General features: G+C 48.7%; 1 protein-coding gene across 5 annotated transcripts in view; it reads right to left on the bottom strand.

The window, feature by feature from the left end:
• The window catches only part of MACROH2A1 (macroH2A.1 histone), a 75,878-nt gene extending 64,266 nt beyond the window's left edge, over nt 1-11,612 (bottom strand). For 4 of the 5 annotated variants that reach the window (XM_087429770.1, XM_087429773.1, XM_087429772.1 and 1 more), the window contains exons 1-2: nt 11,497-11,612; nt 580-784 (exon numbers count right to left, since the gene is read on the bottom strand). In XM_087429770.1, coding sequence (XP_087285896.1) covers nt 580-751 — 172 coding nt within the window. In that variant the 5' untranslated portion in view covers nt 752-784; nt 11,497-11,612. Of the gene's footprint in view, nt 1-579; nt 785-1,963; nt 2,153-11,496 lie in introns of all 5 variants that reach the window. The other variant, XM_087429771.1, reaches the window with a different exon arrangement.
• Between the last annotated feature and the right edge of the window lie 7,244 nt (nt 11,613-18,856).

Here is an 18,856-nt window from a genome sequence, read left to right as displayed (position 1 = left end):
AACATCACCAATGACAGGACAAACCCACACCAGGTGCCTTGTGACATGATACATCACTTATGCAATTCTCCTACAAAGATGTGTAACCTGAATCCAAGCAGGATAGCAAACCAGACTGAAAGACATCTTGCAAAACAACTGGGGATGCATCCTGCAAAAAAAAAGCTGGGGAATTGTTTTAGAGTAAATAATACTAAAGAAACCTAACAGCCAAATGCAATGTATGATCCTGAAATGGATCCTGGATCAGAGAAGAAAACCAAACAAACGTTATTGGGACAATTGAGGAAATTTCAAAATGGACTGTATAATATATAATAGACGAAAATAAACATACACACGCGTGTGCACACAGACACACACACACGAGGTGGGGGGAGATTCAGCAAATGGGGCAAAATGTTAACAACTGGTGAATCTAGGTGAAAATGTTCATTGTACTATGCTTGTAACTTTTCTGTAGGTTTGAAAAGTTTCCAAAATAAAAGAAACCAAAATGGTCACATCAGTCCTTGGAAAGCTGTCAGAACAGCCACAGTCTGAGCCGGTGGTGTCCACGGTTGATGGGGGCAGACTCACCTGTCAGGTACTCCAGGACGGCAGCCATGTACACGGGTGCCCCCACTCCAATCCTGTACTTGGGGTGGCCTTTCTTGATGTACCGCAGCATCCGCCCCACAGGGAAAATGACTCCTGCCTTGGCGGACCGGGAGGTTTTTGTGGACTTCTTCTTCCCACCCCGGCTCGACATGGCGGTGGCCCTGGAGGTGGTTCAGTAAGCACACTGTGGAGGCAAGAGGCACACCTGTCAGGATCACTGGGGACAGCGCATCCTCACTTTCTCCATACACTCTGGCCCCTGGCAGAAACAGGTCCTGCCAGCAGATGCCACTGCCTGTAGCCGCTGAGCCCTTCAAGCCCATTTATGCACTCCACTGGAGCGCTCTGGCCCTAGAAAAAAGAATGGCCTAGCTTTTCACATTTTATACCATGACATCAATTTTATCAGCCACTTCCATTTAAGTGTTACTCTGACAATGACTGCTGTTAAGTGCCTTGCCTTTATGCCACATGATGTAAAAGATAATGGGATTTCTTGGCTATATTCTATATACTTGTTTAATAATTGCATTTTCATACACTTGAGACCACGCTGATAAACCTGCTGAAGCCTTCATAAAAGAAAAGAAAACGATGTCACCTGCCCCTAGAATGAAGCTGTAAAGCCAGATAACTAGGTTCTTTGATGAAAGGAGCATCTCTACTGTATGATCCTTTATCTGTGAGAGGCGACAACAGCTCACAGGAGGTCAGTGGATAGCGAGGTTGGAATAGGAGGCCCTCTGAACACTTCCAGTCTGCTAGGTGGGCCTGTCTTTAGACAAGAGGGAGAAGTGTTTCTCCTTCCCTGCTCCTCCTCCCAATCCCCATCCAAAATGCCACTCAGTCCAGAGGATGCCCCCCTCTTAAACACCTCTTGTGGGGTCCTCTCCTCTCAACCCCGACTGTGACTGGATCCAGGTCATCACTATCTTAACCAAAGGATCAGAAACATCTCCTCACCGCGGGCCCCACTCTCCTCTAATCCACCTGCCCTCCACAGGCAGGGCTATCTTAGTACACGTGAATCTGAATACGCCATAGTCCTGGTCTTAAAGGTTTCGCTGGCTGCCACAACTCCCAGATAAAATCAGGACCTTGGCCTGTCATGTAATGTCCTAGAAATCTAGGCCTGGCACACCCATCCTTGTGCCTCTTGTGGGCTAAACTCAGACACAGGGAGTCACAGGCAGTTCCCCCCAAATGCCCTCCTCTGCGGTGGCTATACCCCTTTGGCAGGGCCCCCTTTATCCCTCACACTTGCTTTCTGCCCTCTGCCAACTCTTCCCCGAGTGCTCAGATCTGGCTGCTCCACCCTCTGGGCTCCCATGTGCTTCACACCACAGCAGTGATGTGCACATACCCCTGTCTCTCACATCATGCTGCAAGCTCTCGGAGGGCTCCCTCTGACTGCATCCTTAGTGTAGCACCACATAGTGAGGTCTCAAATGCTTGCTAGCAGCATTCAAGGCATTCATGCATTCACTTCAAAACTAGGGTGGGGAATGGAGACAGCAGTGCACAGAGAGATATGGTCCCTGTTCTCCTGGAACTGGTGGGAAAGAGAGACAATGAATAACCTTATAGACACTTAAATGACAAACACGAAAGGCCAGTGCAGGGTGCCGGGAAAGGGGCTGTGAAGAGGTCTCAGCCTGCTCCGGGCACCAGGCAAGTCTTCCCTAGAGGACATTTATGCTCAGACCATTGAACCAAATGGGCAGATCTCCCATTAACTGGTAAACTGAGGTCAGGCTCCATGGTGTGTGGGTCCCTCCCACTCCAACAGTCCATGCCTCTATGACTGCAGAGGCTACAGACTTAGGAGTCCTTGTTACTCTGACGCCCAATCCTATATTGAGGACATGCCATGGTCCACGCCTAACATCAATGTGACCCCCAAGATCATCTCAAATCGTCTGCCTGACAAAACAGCAGAGAGCAGAATATCTGGACACCTTGGGGCAGCCGTGCTGACAGGCAGTGGCTCAAGCCCTGGTTCTCGATAGATGTTAGAGGAAGCCAAAGGCCTCTGAGACAAGAACCCTATATTCCACCCTATCAAAGGGGCACCAAGTCTTAACTGATCACTGAGTGCTAAAGAGAGTCCCAGAAGGGTCTGAGTTTTTCTGAAACAATTAGTTGGCTCCATTTCTTGCTGTGATGAGCTCCATTTTAAAACATTCCCTGCAAACAGGTGCCTATGCTCACTCTGAGCAGGAAGTGGTATGTCTACATGTGTGTGCAAGTATGTTTGCAGGGAAAGCTGTCAGTGGGCTTCCAAGCCATCTTTTGCTTCACAACAAATATGTTTCACAGACCAACCCAATGCCTTTGGACTAAGAGCTTTTAGATCTGAATGCTTCCCTTCTTCCAGCAGGAGAGGCCTGTGGTCAGTGATGATTAATGCAGCTCAGCCCCATTCTTATTGGAGCACAGACTTCAGCTCTGTCTCCAGGTGGACCTGTCTGGGTATGTATGTTTGGGGCTGCCTCTGTGGGAATCGGTCAACATTCTGCCCCAGAGATGAGCCATTAGGATGCAGGGACCTGATGGGTCCTAGACACACTTATTTCTTTTTTTTTTTGGTGAGGAAGATTAGCCCTGAGCTAACATCTGCCAATCCTCCTCTTTTTGCTGAGGAAGACTGGCCCTGAGCTAACATCTGTGCCCATCTTCCTCCACTTTATGTGGGACCCCGCCATGGCATGGCCTGACAAGCGGTGCATCAGTGCGCACCTGGGATCCGAAGCTGCAAACCCCGGGACACTGAAGCTGAGCGCGTGCACTTAACTGCTGCACCACCGGGCCGGCCCCTAGACACACTTATTTCTTAAATTGCTCTCTTCAAATGCTTAAGATGCTCCTGGTGCTTCCCTCTGACTCTAGCCAAAAGTCTTGACATCAACATGCTGGTGACTCCCACGTCTCTAACCCAGTGCACACTCAGCTGCTGAGCCCCAGAGCTCTGTTAAACTGCCAGCGGCAAGGGCCCACTTGTAAGTCCCATGGGCACCATGAACTCCTCTGGGTTTCTCAGCTCCATCAGTGACAACACCATGCATCAAGCTACCAAGCAGGAGTCAACTCGGCCTCTACTTCTCTGCCCACCTCCACAGCCCTCAATCATTAGCCAAGCTCTGTTGAACTCACCTCCGTAACTTCTCAAGCCTCTTCCTTTCTCTTCACCGCACCCCCACCTTGGTTCAGCTCTCTCTACTTCCCACCTGTTCTCTCCAGCATCAGTCTCTCTCCATGGACACCACAGGATCTTTGCCCCCTTTGCTGGTTCCCCAGGACCCTGAGCCAGCCACAAACAGGATCCTTCAACTACCTCCGCAGCACTGCTTCCTGCCACCCCTGTCCAAGCTCAGATGTCCCAGGCCGCCCCTGACTTTCTGACCTGTAATGCTGTGTCCAGAAGATTGTTATACATGCTGTTTATCCTGCCTGTCCTCTTGCCAACCTGCTTTACTGATGCTCACACAACCCCTCTTCTCAGATTTGATCACAGACTGGAATTGCTCATGTTCCATGTTCCCATAGCATACATCCAAGCACATATCTGTGTGCCTGCCTCCCCAACTTGAATAGACTGCAAGCTACTTGATGCCAGGCACTGCAGTCAACTCCTCCCTAGGTCCCCAGGTCCCACAGAAGATCTTAAACATCATGGATCCTCAAGTGCCACTCTACTGATAGAAGAACATCCTCACATCTCATTTTGAGTCAGGCTCCTCTCTGATAAAGCAGCACCAAGTCTTTATCCCCTCCCCAAGGGGGTTGTCCTGCAGAGATTCTGTTCCTTGTCCTTCCCATGTTCTTTCTGCACTTCTAACTATAGATCTCTATGCTGCAGCCACAGCTACGAAAGAATTCTGACTAAGCCATGCAGCCCCATGACGTCCAGTAACAGGTGGTGATTTTAAAAACATCATTTGGAAAATAATCTTGTAGCTGTGCAGTCTCCAGATAAACCCATGAATGCGCCAGACCCCTCCAGCTCTTCAGAGGTCTGCAGGGATGTGGGCCGCTATAGGCAGCCACCAATGGGGAGAAAGAGTGGCTGTGATGGAAGTGGCTATGGAGCATTGTGGTTAATAACTCAAATTTCAAAGTCAGACTGACCTGATTCAAGTCACGACTCTGCCACTTATTGTCTATGTGTCCTTGGGCACGTGATCTAATCCCCCTGAGCCTATTTTCTCCTCTGTCAAGTGGCGAAGATGACAGAATGGACCTCAAAGAGTAGGTGGAAGTGAATAAAAGCATGAATATAAGGGCCCTGACACTCACTCACTGAGTGAGCACTCAGTAATGTCAATAAAAATGACAACAATGGGTATAAGATGAAAAAAGGCCACCTTCTTGAAGAACTGATATGGGATATTTGTATTGGTGAGAGTAGCACTTGCTGCTGTAACAAATAAGTCCCTACAGCTTATTTCTCACTCGCAAAAAGTCCAAAGAGGGTTTCCATAATTGGCTGGTGCTTCTCTGCAGGATGATTCATGGATCCAGACTCCTCCCATCCTTCAATGCATAGTTCCCAGGGTTACCATGGAGGGGAAAAGGCCATGGAGGATATGACGTGGAGGTTTTCAGGAGCCTGGAAGCAGGGCACACTATTTCTCACCATGATCCATCGACTAGAACTCGGTCACACGGCCACACCTAATTGCAAGACAGGTTGAGAAATGTCCTCTATTTGCTCAGAAGAAAAGAGAAACAGTCAGTCTCTGCCACATGACAAACCAACTTGAAAGCTGACCGTGAAGCCAGGGTCTGAGTGACCAGCCAAAACTTGCTGGGCCCTATTTGACCCATGTCCTGCATCAGGCCTCTTAGGAGAGATGGACAGTCCTATAGCTTGGAAAAACTGGCTTCTTACACAATCAGGCCCTCTTCAGGACACTGACAGTGCTCACAGGAGAAACAGCTATACAGTAGTTCCCCCTTATCCGTGGTTTTGCTTTCTGTGGTTTCAGTTACCCGTGGTCAACCGCAGTCCAAAAATATTAAGTGGAAAATTCCAGAAATAAACAATTCATAAGTTTTAAATTGTGCGCCGTTCTGAGCAGAGTGACGAAATCTTGCGCCATCTCGCCCAGAATGTGAATCGTCCCTTTGTCCAGTGTATTCACGCTGTACATGCTACCCGCCTGTTAAGTTACTTAGTAGCCATCTGGGTTATCAGATTGACTGTTGCAGTATCTCAGTGCTTGTGTTCAAATAACCCTTATTTTACTTAATAATGGCCCCAAAGCATAAGAGTAGCGCTACTGGCAACTTGGATATGCCAAAGAGAAGTTACTGTTGTTAATCTCTTAACTGTGCCTAATTTATAATTAAACTTTATCATAGGTATGTATGTATAGGAAAAAACATAGCATATATAGGGCTTGGTACTATCCACAGTTTCAGGCATCCACTGGGGGTCCACTATGGGGGGACTACCGTACTATCTTGTTAAACCGACAAAGTCGTGTCCTTCCTTCCTGGACTCATTGCCCAGAAGGGCACCCCATTCAGTAAACCCAGAAGCTCTCACCCCTGTAGAGGGCCCCACATGCTTTGAAGACAGTGATAGATCTTCAGGCAACCCTGGCATCCGTTCATCACTGTACACTAGCTTGGCTGCCTTTTTGACTGTTATCAGGCCAGGAAATGAAGATTCTGTGGTTGATCCAGATGGGATCTCGGTGGTCTTTATCTCTGCAACTCCTCCAACTATAAATCAGTCACAGCAGACATGAACCTTCTTTGCAGAAACCCAAAGCTTACCCAGAGACACGCTGTTGGAGAGAGGCTGTACAGAGAGATGAGCCAGGCTTGAGTAAGAAGCATGTCTCTGACCACAGGCCCCTCAACAACCGAGATGTGACTGGGACAATGGGATCTGCCCTCATACCACGGGACTAAGTAGAAGCCTGGCTGTGAGGATCCTGTGAATAAAAATGGACATGAAAAGGACAAGCCCTCTACTACTAGGAGGGGCAAGAGGTGAAGAGGGCAAAGGGCCATCCTACTTACCTATCACACTATTCTACTTCTCCCCAACAGGGCACCCTAACAGGCTCCTCACTGCATTGCAAACTGCCTTCATTCCCACCTCCACCCTTTGGCACATGCCACTCTCTCAGTCTGGAACACTCTCTCCAGCCCTTTCTCTGGGACAATCCTACCTAGTAGTCCCAATGCCTTCTCTGGTGATGCAGATCTATCAAGGAGCTCCCTCCTCTGCATTCCTGCTGTAGCTGTGCCTTGTGGTGCCCAGTCACAGTCCAGTTTGGGGCAGCCCCATGCCTAGACTCCAACCTTGCACACAAGGCCCCGCTGACCTCCAGCCCATCTCTCCCTGTTTCCTGCAACCAAGGCTCCACCAGGCTGAACTGCTCCCAGTTTCCTCAGTGGACATTCCTGCTGTGGCCCGAGCCCAGCTAAAAATCTGTTATAACGTAGCCTAGCCTGCCACCATTCTTTAATATGTTCAGTTGCTTTTCTCAATCTTATGTAAAGTGCTCTAGCTCTTAATTCCAACCTCATTGCCTCTCTAGATCCAATTTATGTAAACGTTCTAAAGCCAACTTCCCCATCCTTGGCACCCATCATCACTGCCTATTTCCTTGTCTGTCCTGATGGGATGGACCAGCTGGCTCTGCTCACCACTGTATCTCCAAGAACCCATCACCTGCCTGGTGACTGGCGGGCTCTCAGATGCTGGCTGGCTGGTGACTGATTTGTTGGCATTTACAGTGGATGGGGTTCTCTTGACAAAGATAAGGGCAGCATTTCCAAAGGCCACAGGACTCAGAGATGTGGCAAGTGGGACACCAGTCAGGAACCTTCTCTGGCACCATACATGGACATACACCTGGCCAATCCCTGTGGGAGCCCAGACCCTAAAAATTCAGGAAGCTTGTGGAGCTGCCTTGGGGATTCCCACGAAGGGAACAATGCAATTGCCCTGATAGCTGAGGTGGCAGCAGCCATGCAGAGGCCTCTGACTCGCTGATAATTCTATGGCTCCAGCAACTTCTCTGCTTGCCACAAGACCGGCTCAGTAACTCACACCAGAGGAAAATACTTACCTTCCTCACATCTGTAAGAGACTGCAGGGCACTCACAAAACCACTGGAATGATCAATTGTGAAGTTTTTTATTATCTAAGCAATGAATGTGTGCATATCTATCCTAAATGAAATATTGATCACAGCTGCCAGGGAAGTGCTGGTCAGACAGCCCTGTCTCCAGCACTCCAGGGTGGAGGAATCTGAGCTATCAGTGCTCAAGTCACCATTGCTGAGGGAGGGCTGCCCCATCCCCTCCCCGCAGCTGGATAAATGTCCATGTGTCCACATGCATTTGTCACCTTCCCATCAACTCCAATCATGAAGGCCAACCTGAGACACTTAATTCTGAAGCGTAGGACACTAATCCTGTTTACGGCATTCTCTTCCGTTTACTCCGACCATACCAAATGATTAATGGTGTCACTGCTGTCATGTCCCAGAAGCATGTGGATATACTACAAACTATCACTCACAGAGCTGGGGTTCACAAGCTGTACTCTGATTGGCTCAGAACAGAAGCCGGCTCTGGTACTCTAGCCAATCAGGAAAAACATCTCTCTCCATTCATAAAACACTGTACCACAAAGAGAGCCAGATGATTAAGGAACTTACAGTCCACCCTCAGTGAACCAAGGAATTGCAAACAGGGAGAGAAGGATAAATTGAGGTAGCAAATAAATCCTAAACTGCACATTTTGTTCCAGCAGACATATCATGTGTTAGGTTTTCAGTGGCGGGAAAAAACAACACCCAAACACCAGTGTTATTCACCACAAGAGGAAACAGTTTGCAGGAAGCTGGTCTAGGATTAAAATTTCACCTCTGCAAACCCACTCCGTGGTGTGCTTCCTGAACTGCACTAAAGGAACCAGCACTATATCTCAATAGTAAGGCATTGTCTGTCTGCTTCACAAGAAAACTTTCCTTCACACCTCCTCTATTAAAGGCTGTGCCAAACTCTGAGATAACCACTCCAACGGAAGACCATCAAAGGAAAAGATAAAATGCGAGCTTCAGAAGGGCAGGACCCTGGTAGGGCTTGGTATCTAGAAGCCATTCAATATTCGTTGAATAGGTGAAGACTTCCCAATAAGAATAAAGAACATCTGACCATGTGTCTCCCCGGCTCAGAGCCTTCAACGGCTTCTGACTGCTCTCAGGATGAAGTCTAAATTCCTCAGTGTTGCTGATCAGCATCCTCTGAGATTCGGCCTGTTTGACCCTCTAGCTTCACTTGACCCCCCTCTAGGATCCAGCCATCCTGAGCCTTTGGCAGTTCTCACCTCTATCCTCATTTTCTAAGACTCTGCACATGTGGTTCCCCAGGCCTCAAATACTTGTCCCCACCTGCCCTCCTTTGCCCAGCTGACTCCTACGTGGCCTTTCAGTGCCTGGTAAAGGCTTGCTCCTGGCCAGGTTACTGTCCCAGGGGCTACTATGGGAGCTACTCTGACCTCCTGCACTGACCTTGCAACGGATGCTTGCCTATTTCTCCTTCTCACGTCAGCTTCCCAAGGACAAGGACTGGGCATTTCTTGATCATGGTCCTGTCCCCAGTGCCTGACCCAGAGTTGATTCTCAGGAAATATTTATCAAAAGACTGCAAGACACCGATCTGGCAGGCTTGATCCAAGCAAACAAGCTATACGACTCTTTGGAATGAAGAGTTGACCCATGTGAGCTCACTCTTGAGAGCTGAGGTGGGGCCCAATGTACTCCTAAACCTACAGAACCCAGGGAGGACCCAGGACAAGGACGGGCCCCACTCACCCCTGCTCCTTCCCAGCCTATGTACCAAGAACGGGGCTGTCAAAAACCCAACACAAATCCAAGACACACTCAAATGAGACCAAGAGGCTGCTGCAATTCTGATGAACACCACATACAGATTCTTGTTGGGTTTTGTCAGCTTGGGGTTTTCAGTTTGTGTTTTTTGTTTATTTGAGTCTCCTTTAAATGACTTGGGGCAGCATTAGCTCTGAAGGTATTAGAGGCAGTCCCAGAATACACGTACTCCAAGCCTCTGCATGCGGAAGGGATGAGGGCTCTCCCGGAGTTCTGCCGTCTCCAGGGCCGGAAGAAATGGCAGACTGAGGTGCACCACTCCCTGACCCTGGCACATTTGGTGTAGACCAAGCCAGTGACTTACGGTTGTGTATTAGAGTCTCATGTGTGATGTCCCCGACAACTCTTCAAATTTATCCAAATGCGAGCCATCCCTTGCTCATTCTAAACAATTTTCACTTACTTTAACCCCTTCCCTCCTCATTAATGCCTTTATCTAAGGATTAGCATTAACAGTGGTAACATTAAAACAAAATAACAGACTGGAGAAATTTCCTACTTTCCTCTTAAAACTAGAGGGGGGAAACTTTTAAAGTCTTGAGGGCTTAAACAAAAAAGATTTTAAAACACATCTATCCTTATTGGAGAGCCTCTCGTGCAAGACTGAGATGTCGCAGCCCAACCCTGGTTAGTTGTGTACAAGGGGTATTAATTTCAGTGCAGGCATGAGGTGTCCATTTCAGAGCTAACAACTCCTAATAGCAGACAAGTACCCTAAAGGCGGCCTGCAGTAGGTGGACTCCACCTAATTTACAACTACAGTCTCCCACTCAAACCTACAGCTGTTCAAAAATCTCCGAGTTCCTGGAGCAGGGAGCCTTGGAACAAAGCACCTTCCCTCCTCTTCAACGGTAAAACCTCAAACCACAAAGGTGGAAGAAAAAGAAAAGCCAGCAGGAGTGCCCCTCTAATTGTCTATTCTTATACGCTGTTTATTGGATCATTAAAACCTTACCAGGACTTCCTGGTAACTGTAACTGTTGAATTCAAGGTTTGTCTCAGCTATTTGCACAGAAATCTCTCACTTTCAAACTCAAGAATATTTTCCCTAACATCTCGTCTAAAAGGACTTTCCAAGCAATCTATTGACAAGACCCTTGAGTGATTTGTGGTCTCTGCAGGAGTGGAGGTGGGGCGCGCCACCCTGCACACCTGTTGTCAGGTGACACGGCCAGCAGCATCCTGCACACTCACCTCCCCACCCCCAGCGAGTCTCTTCCCTCCTGGCCTCCTCCACCCAGGAGCCTACAGCCTTCCGGAGTTACCTTGAAAAAAAACTCCCAACCACAAAGCAAACAAAAGGCCGATCAGGAGAGGAGCGAGAGCAGCGGGGGTTCCCGTGGTCCCTCTCCAGCCAGTCCCTGGATAGCCCCCTGCCCGCCCCTGCCTGGCTTCAGTCCGGCGAGTATCCCCCAGCCCCCCACCCTACGCTCCCGGCAGATGCCGAACCAGACTTCTACACCACGGCCACCTGGGGCTCGGGCCCGACTTATTGTGCCGGGGCCGGCAACTCGCGGGCCGGCGGCCGCCTCACTAAGTACAACTCTGGGCACAGCAGCTCCTGGACGCCCAGGCCCAGGCTGGCCAGCCAGCGCCGCGGGGCCTCCTCCGGCCTCCGGCCCGGCCCGCACGGACCGGGAAGGGACGCCGGGGGAGGGGCCAGAACTGTCTCCTTCCCACAAAAGCGCCCAGGCGGGGGCAGGGGGACGCGGTTCCAGGAGAAGTTGGCTTCCGGGTTTGCTTTTTGAACAAAACCAAAGGGAATCCCGCGCGGCCCGGGCAGGGCCTTGGGAGGGCGCCGTGCGCGCGCGAGGCCCCGGCGTGGGCCGCACCGAGCGCTGCAGCCCGAGCCCGGCCGAGCGCCGCCCGGTGCGCGCCAGGCCCGGCCGCTCCCAGGCACCCGCGGCCGGAAGAACGCGGCGGCCGGACCCGGGCGGCGGGGACGGGGCGCGCGGCGAGGGGCCCGCGCGGCACTTACGGGGCGGCTCGGCAGCGGCGGCGGCAGCAGCAAGGTGTCCGGCCCGTGCCCTCTCGACCGCTCGCGCCTTTTCTCTCCGCGCTCCTCGCTGGCCCGCCCGCGCTCCCGCCCCCCCGCCTCCTCGCTTCCCGCCCGCGCCGCGCGCTCGCCCCCTCCGCCCGGCTCCGCTGCTGAGTGAACTGGAACCAGTCGCCGCGGCCCCGGGATTCCCACAATGCACAGCGCGCCGCTCGTCACATCCCATCCCGTCCCCGCGCGTCCGGCCACCCCTCCCGCGCCACCCGGGCGCCCCGGCCTTGACCCCAGCCCGCGGTTGCGCGCGCGGCGGCCCTCGGCGCTCCGCCGCCTGGACGTCGGTCGGTCTGTCCCCTGGCTGCCCTGAGGCCCTGGCGTCTGGCCCTCCGCCCTCAGGCACGCCGCCTGGACGTGGATGCCGGACGCAGGGTCCGGCCCCGAGCCTGGGGCGCGTCCTGAACTAAGTCCTTGGAAAGGGTCGGGCCCCAGGCAGAGGCGCTCCTCCAGCACGCGTCCCAGCCTCTGTGTCTCGAGTGACACTGATTAAGCGCCTACGTGTGCCTGGCCCTCAGCACGGGCCTTTCGCTGCCTTATCCCTAGAAGTCTTCCCATTGATCCAGGGAGGGAGGCACAGTTGCTGTTACCAGCAAGCACTTTTCCCTCCCCAGCCAACGCAAACCTCCCACGCTCCTCAGAGCCTCCCGCGGTCTCTAAATACTAACCCCATCACTCTTGACCCCACGGCCAGCTGCTGCACATCCGGCTCCCCTCGGGCTCTTCATAGTGACCCTCAGAAGGCTGCACCTGCTTTGCGCATGGAAGCCGTTAGCTACTTCGATTCAGCAAACGTTCTCTATTGGACCCAAGTGGGGATTTATTAATATAAACAGTGATTCTTTATCATTACACACTTTTTTTGAAACTGCGGACAAGCAGAAAGAGGAAGGGCCACCTCAAAGCCCGTCTTTGTATTGCTAAATTGTTTTCTCTCCCGAAGGCGTTAGCGGACCCTTCGGAGCACTTAAATAGGAGCCTTCCCTCTACTCTCCTCCTCTCCATCTGCCAGAAGCGTGGAAGGGGAAGCCGCCTCAGCACCCAGCTGTGACCAGATTTAGATAACAATACACGCCCAGCAGAGTGGATGTGAGGCTTAGTGTACCAGTGCTGGAGGTGTTGGGGGGACGATTATGGAAGTCCTCAAAGACTCCTCCCAGCCCTCAGGCTGCCCCCTACAGCAGCGGTGGTAACCTCTTCTCCTCCAGATGATGATTTACACCCACCAAACTGTAACAGTTTGCAAAGCAGTGTCCAATGCATGCCATTCATGCATTCATTTCAATTAAGTACTGAGGTCTTACTTTGTGCCATGCATCAATTTGGGTGATAAAGATGAAGCAGTGAACCGAACAGGTAAAAATGCCCGCCCGCCTGGGGTTTGCAGTCGAGTAGGGAAAGAAAGACAATAGGCAAAAGAGATGATGTGTCAGATGGTGTAAACGCTGTGAAAAATAATAAGGCAGAGAAGGAGGATAGGGAGGGTGAGATGGGTTGGGGTTTCAAATTTTAGAGGCCTCCCTGAGAAGGTGACATTTAAGCAAAGACATGAAGGAATTGAGGGAGCAAACCACGTGGATATCTGGGGGAGAGTGTTCTAAGCATGAGGAACAGCAAGTGCAAAGGCCCTGAGGCAGGAATTGGACATTCCAAAATTGTCAAGGAATAATGAGTGTGCTCTTACCACAAAAAAGAAATGATATTTGTCTTTCATCTTTCTTTAGGGCTGAGTAGTATTCCTTTGTGTGTGTGTGTGTGTGTGTGTGTGTATATATGTACACCACATCTTCTGTATCCATTCATCTGCTGATGAGTACTAAAGGGGTAAAGGGGCACATTTGTACAGTGACAGATGATAACTAGACTTTTAGTGGGGAGCACAATGTAGTCTATACAGAAAGCAAAATATAATGATGTACACCTGAAATTTTTACAATGTTATAAACCAATGTTTCCCCAATAAGAAAGAAAATTAAATTTAAAAAAAGAAAATTATGTGATGTAAGTGTTAACTAACAGTAAGGTGGTAATCATATTGCAATATATAAATGTATCAAATCAACACGTTGTACACCTTAAACTTACACAATGTTACATGTCTAATATCTCAATTAAAAAAAAGGAATAGTGAGTGTGAGGTTGGAGTGGAATGAGCAAAGGGGAGAGAGTTACAGGAGGTGAAACTGGAGAAATGATGATTCTTTGAGTCCCAAAACAAAGTATTTTGGTTGTATAAGGATCCCCCAGGGAAGCTGCAGAGGGGTGTCAGGGAAGGTGCAGAGACTACCTCATGTCATTGCTCTGCCCCTCCCTGGGTCCTTGGGCAAGTCTCTCAGTTCTGCAGGGGCCAGCCACCACGCAAGGTTTCTGTGGGCCATAGCAGGTCTGGAGGATGCCAGACTTCATTTATTCACTCAACAAACACTTGCTGTGCACCTGCTGTGTGCCAGGGTCGTGCCAGGCTCCTTCCCAGAGAGAAAAACTTTCTAGGTGTGTTACCACACTGTCCAGGCCCTGGTCCAAAACATAAGCAGTACTCCTGGAAACTTGAACAAGAGAGAACTGCTGGGCTGCGGGGAAGGCCAGGCTGTGTGGAGAGGGGGAGATGCTTGCAGCCTGCTGATGCCCTGGTAGTGGACAGACCTGAGGCTGCTTCTTCCCCAGGTCCTGAGTGATGACCAAGGCCAGATGCAGAGGATGATTGTCCAATAGATCCCAATCTGCAACTCTAGGAAGCCAAGAAGTAACTCCCTCACCTCCAGCCCAGCATTGGTTTCTGACTCAGTTGATTTGCCTGGTGACTGGGAAGCGGGTAAAAGGCCGTTTTTTGCTCTCCATCTTATTGCACTCTCACCATCTGCCAGATCACGTATATCCCATCATTTCCTCCTCACAACAGCCCTGCAGACAGGCTATTTCTGGGACGTTTCTATCCCCTTTGTACAGATGAGGACACTGTAGATTCAAGAAGCCAGGAAAAATGCCTGAGATCTCAGAGAAAGTAGGCTGGCACTGGGGTTCAAACCCACGTTCATCTGGGACCAGAGCTTTCATGTTCAGGCCTGAAAAGAGCCCCTCTGGGGGCTTCATTTCCTCTCCACCCAGCATCCGTCCTCCCCACACCTCCCAATTCAGAGTGGATCTTTTTGTCCCCACTCGGTCATGCACCACTGTCCTTGGGTTAGAGTCTGCACTCCTCCAAAAGCTGATCTTGGTGCCAACTCCACCCCCCACACCCCTCCACAGCGTGCCATTCTCATAGAACTCACTAGAAATATTGTCCCCTGGCGTTGTTCAAGGCAGAGGCCCTGTCTCCACCTCTCTCCAGAAGGCTCCACCCTCTTTCTCTCCAGCAATTTGCATGCCCTGTTCTTCCATCTGCGTGACCTGTCCCCTTCCCCAATCTGGCTCAGGGGGCTTCCTCAGCTTTTTTTTTTTTTTTTGGTGAGGAAGATTGGCCCTGAGCTAACATCTGTGCCAGTCTTCCTCTATTTTGTATGTGGGACGTCACTATAGCATGGCTTGGTGAGTGGTGTGTAGGTCCGCATCCAGGATCCGAACCTGCAAATCCCGGGCCACCAAAGCAGAGTGCGCAAACTTAAGCACTATGCCGCCAGGCTAGCCCTCAGGTTTTTTTTCCAATTGCAAAATAAATGCATGTTCACCACGTAAAACTTGGAAAATAAAAATGTGCCAAAAATAAAAATCACCCTAAGTACACCACTAGAAGAGAACTACTGTTCGCCTTCCAGCCTTTGCAACCATATCTACTTAATATTGAACATATTCAGGTTCCTACTGCGTTTAGTGCTTATCACGTGCTTTTTAAACTTAATGGTCCTTTATGAACATTTAACCAGGTAGTTATTCTACAACAGCAGTTCTCAAACTATTTGGGTTCAGACCCCCTTTATCCTCTTAAATTATTGAGGACTGCAAAGAGCTTTTGTTTGTGTGAGTTACAGCTATCAACAATTGCTCTATTGAAATTAAAACATAAATTTTAAATATTTATTAATTTATTCATTTTTATTCATAAATAAGATACTTTGTGTGTGTGTGTGTGTGTGAGGAGATGAGCCCTGTGCTAACATCTGCCAATCCTCCTCTTTTTTTTGCTGAGGAAGACTGGCCCGGGGCTAACATCTGTGCCCGTCTTACTCCATTTTATATGGGACGCCGCCACAGCATGGCTTGCCAAGCAGTGCGTCGGTGCGCGCCCGGGATCCAAACCGGTGAACCCCGGGCCGCCGCAGCGGAGCACACGCACTTAACTGCTTGTGCCACTGGGCCGGCCCCCAATAAGATACATTTTAAAAATGGAAAGTTACATGTTAACATAAATAACATATTTGTTTAAAAAATAATTATATTCTCCAAACAACAAAAAAATTTAGTGAAAAGAGTGGCATTGTTTTGCAATTTTGCACATTTCTTTAATGTCTGGTTTCATAGAAGCTAGCTAAATTCTCATGTCTCCTGTATTCAATCAGTTGCTATGTGTTGTTTTGTTTGAAGTATGTGAAAAAAAATCCAGCCTTATACAGATATGTATTTGGGAAAAATAGATGATTTTAATAGCCTTTTCAGATAATTTTGGGTGTTCGTCTTTGACACTACATCAAAATTCAAAAAGTAGTAGTTTCTCACATCTTAACTACACTGTAGAATCTGAGACCAATCAATACACTTTTGAACTTGGTAATATAAAAATCCATTAATCTGTCTTATATCTTGAATGGATTTTTCAACCATGCATGATTTGGTAAAATCATACATTGGTTATTTGGAAAATAGTGGTTCACTGAGTTATATAGATCTTCCAATCTTCCAAAGGTGAACACCTTTCATTGCACGATATCAGAAAATCACATTCCTTAATATCACTACCGATAGCATCAGAAGATTTTTAAGTATTGGGGAATTGTCAAGCTCATGATGGCAGATACAAGTTTCCCAATATTGTAATTTTTGCTCTCAAGGTCATATTTATCATTGGCGACATAATGTCACAGTTATTTTCCTTGAAGTGACAGGTTCATTTCATTCATTTTCAATAAAATATCTACCGTATACACAGGGCTGCCTCATGACTTTCCTGGACCTTACACGTTTCTGCCTTCGTGGCCCTCTTCCTCCATAAAAAACAAAAAACCAAAAACCAAAAAACACTACATTGGTATAAAGACAAATATATTAACACAGTATATTAAAACTGTGCCTTATGGAAAATTCAGCTCTGCACACACCCAAGTCTGAACAAGCATAGTTTGTCTGTCAGCCAGCCCCGACCTCTCCATCAGGAATAGTGCTGAGGCCCACTTGACTTTATGGGCCCGTGAAAATGTTTTAATTTCCTTTAAAATCAGAAGAAGAAAATGAAGGTTAATTCTTTTAGATCAAATAAAATATTTTAACATATAACACTAGTATTTGTCTTTATGCCAACACAGTCATGAAATATAATTTTATATCTTTTTATAGAGGAAGGGGCCCATAAAGGTGAAAATGCCTAGGGCCCACGAAAGTATTAATGTAGCCCTGCCATCCATCATCGTTGCAAGTCAAAATGGTGTTCCGTGAAAACAGCAGCTAGTTCAGCTCACGACTCAGTCACACAAATGCTTTTCCTCAAGGCAACCACACTGGTGTGTCATACAGCAGCAGCGCTTCATGCATACTTCCCACGTAGTCACACAATATTTAAAAAGGTGTCCTGAAAGGTCGAGAGTCAATAAAATTAATCCTTTTGACTGCTTCATCAAGGACATTCTTAAGTGAAATTGTTGGGGTTTTTCTGCAAGTGCTTGGCAATAATGAATAAAATGATCATTAGTACAGTTTGTTGCCATTGCTGATCTGTGCTAACTCACCAGCAGTTTTACCCACTATTGTTTTTGCACCATTGGTGCAAAGATCAAGACAGTGAGAAAGCTCAATAATGTCTTAGCATTACTCTGAAAAGTTTGGACCTTGTGGACCCCTGGAAAGGGCTTCAGTAACCTTCAGGGGGTCTGTAGACCCCACTTTGGGAATCACTATTCCAAACATCCTAGGGCTGTACCATCGTTCATTTAACCAGTTCCTTATTGTTGCTGTTTTTCTTTCAGGCTGTTTCCAACTCTATTATAAAGATTTGATGAATATCCTTAGAGATGCATCTTTGTGCACATCTGACTGTCGAGGATAAGTTCTTAGAAGTGGAGCTGCTGGATCAAAGATCCACGGTTTAAAAGTTTTAACACGAGTAGCCAAATGGCCCTCCAGAGAAGTTGGGACAGGGTACGGCCAACGGGCAGCACTGAGCATTCCTGCGTTTCCCCAGCACCTCCTCGCCCCACCCCGAGTGTTCTCCAAGACCTTTGATGATCTGAGATCAAACAGTGGGGTGTCACCATTTCCCTCGGTTTAGTTTGACCTTGTTTGTGGAAGGGCAGGGAGTGGGTCTCCAGTTGGTTCCTAAACTTTTGATCAACGCACATCAAGCCTAGGGGAGTGGTGTGTGCCCAAGGAACTGGGGGGATCCCAGGAAAGAAAGCCTCTGGTAAACCTCTCCCCCACATCCTCTGCCCCCACAAACAAACAGATGTGCTCTTTTCCTCGGAATAGACGGAATAGAGGCAGTCATCAGCCTTTCTTCCTTACTTGATTACTTCAGAGATCAATTCTCTCTCTTTGATCTGCAGTTGGCGGCAACATCTGACCCTTTGCTTTGTTTTCAACAACCCCCACCCCTCCCGACTTCCTTAAGCAGTTAATGCCCTTCTCTAAGAGAACTACAGGTGAATATTTACTCTTAATGAGGAATAACAAGGAGCCAAAGAAAACCATCCTAGAGTGTCTGTCAGAGGGAGGAAGATATTTATTACCTCTTTCCAGGCCTAGAGGGATCTCTAGATTTAAATACTTGTTTCCCTGAGGTTAGAGCTACATTGGAAACACTGTTTGAAGGATTTAGGCTACCTGTAGAGCAGCAGTACTCAAAGTGTGGTCCACAGACCACTGCGGGTTCCCTAGACCCTCTCATGGGGTCTGTGGGTCAAAATTACTTTCGTAATAATCCTAAGGCCTTATTTGCCTTTTTCACCGTGTTGCCATTTGCACTGCTGGTACAAAAGCACTGGTGGGTAAAACTCTTCATGCCTTAGTGTAAAAGTGGCCCTAAACTGCTAGCAGTTGTGGGATTTTTCACCACCCATACACGTACACACACGCACACACACACAACTCGTTTCACTTGACAATTAAAAGTGTCTTTAATGAAGCAGATTTTAAAATTTTTGAAAGCTGG

Source organism: Ceratotherium simum, chromosome 4 (genome assembly GCF_057802395.1).
Source record: "Ceratotherium simum simum isolate JZ-2026a chromosome 4, ASM5780239v1, whole genome shotgun sequence".
NCBI classification, from domain to species: Eukaryota; Metazoa; Chordata; class Mammalia; order Perissodactyla; family Rhinocerotidae; genus Ceratotherium; species Ceratotherium simum.
This window is presented reverse-complemented; position numbering and strand designations above follow the sequence as displayed.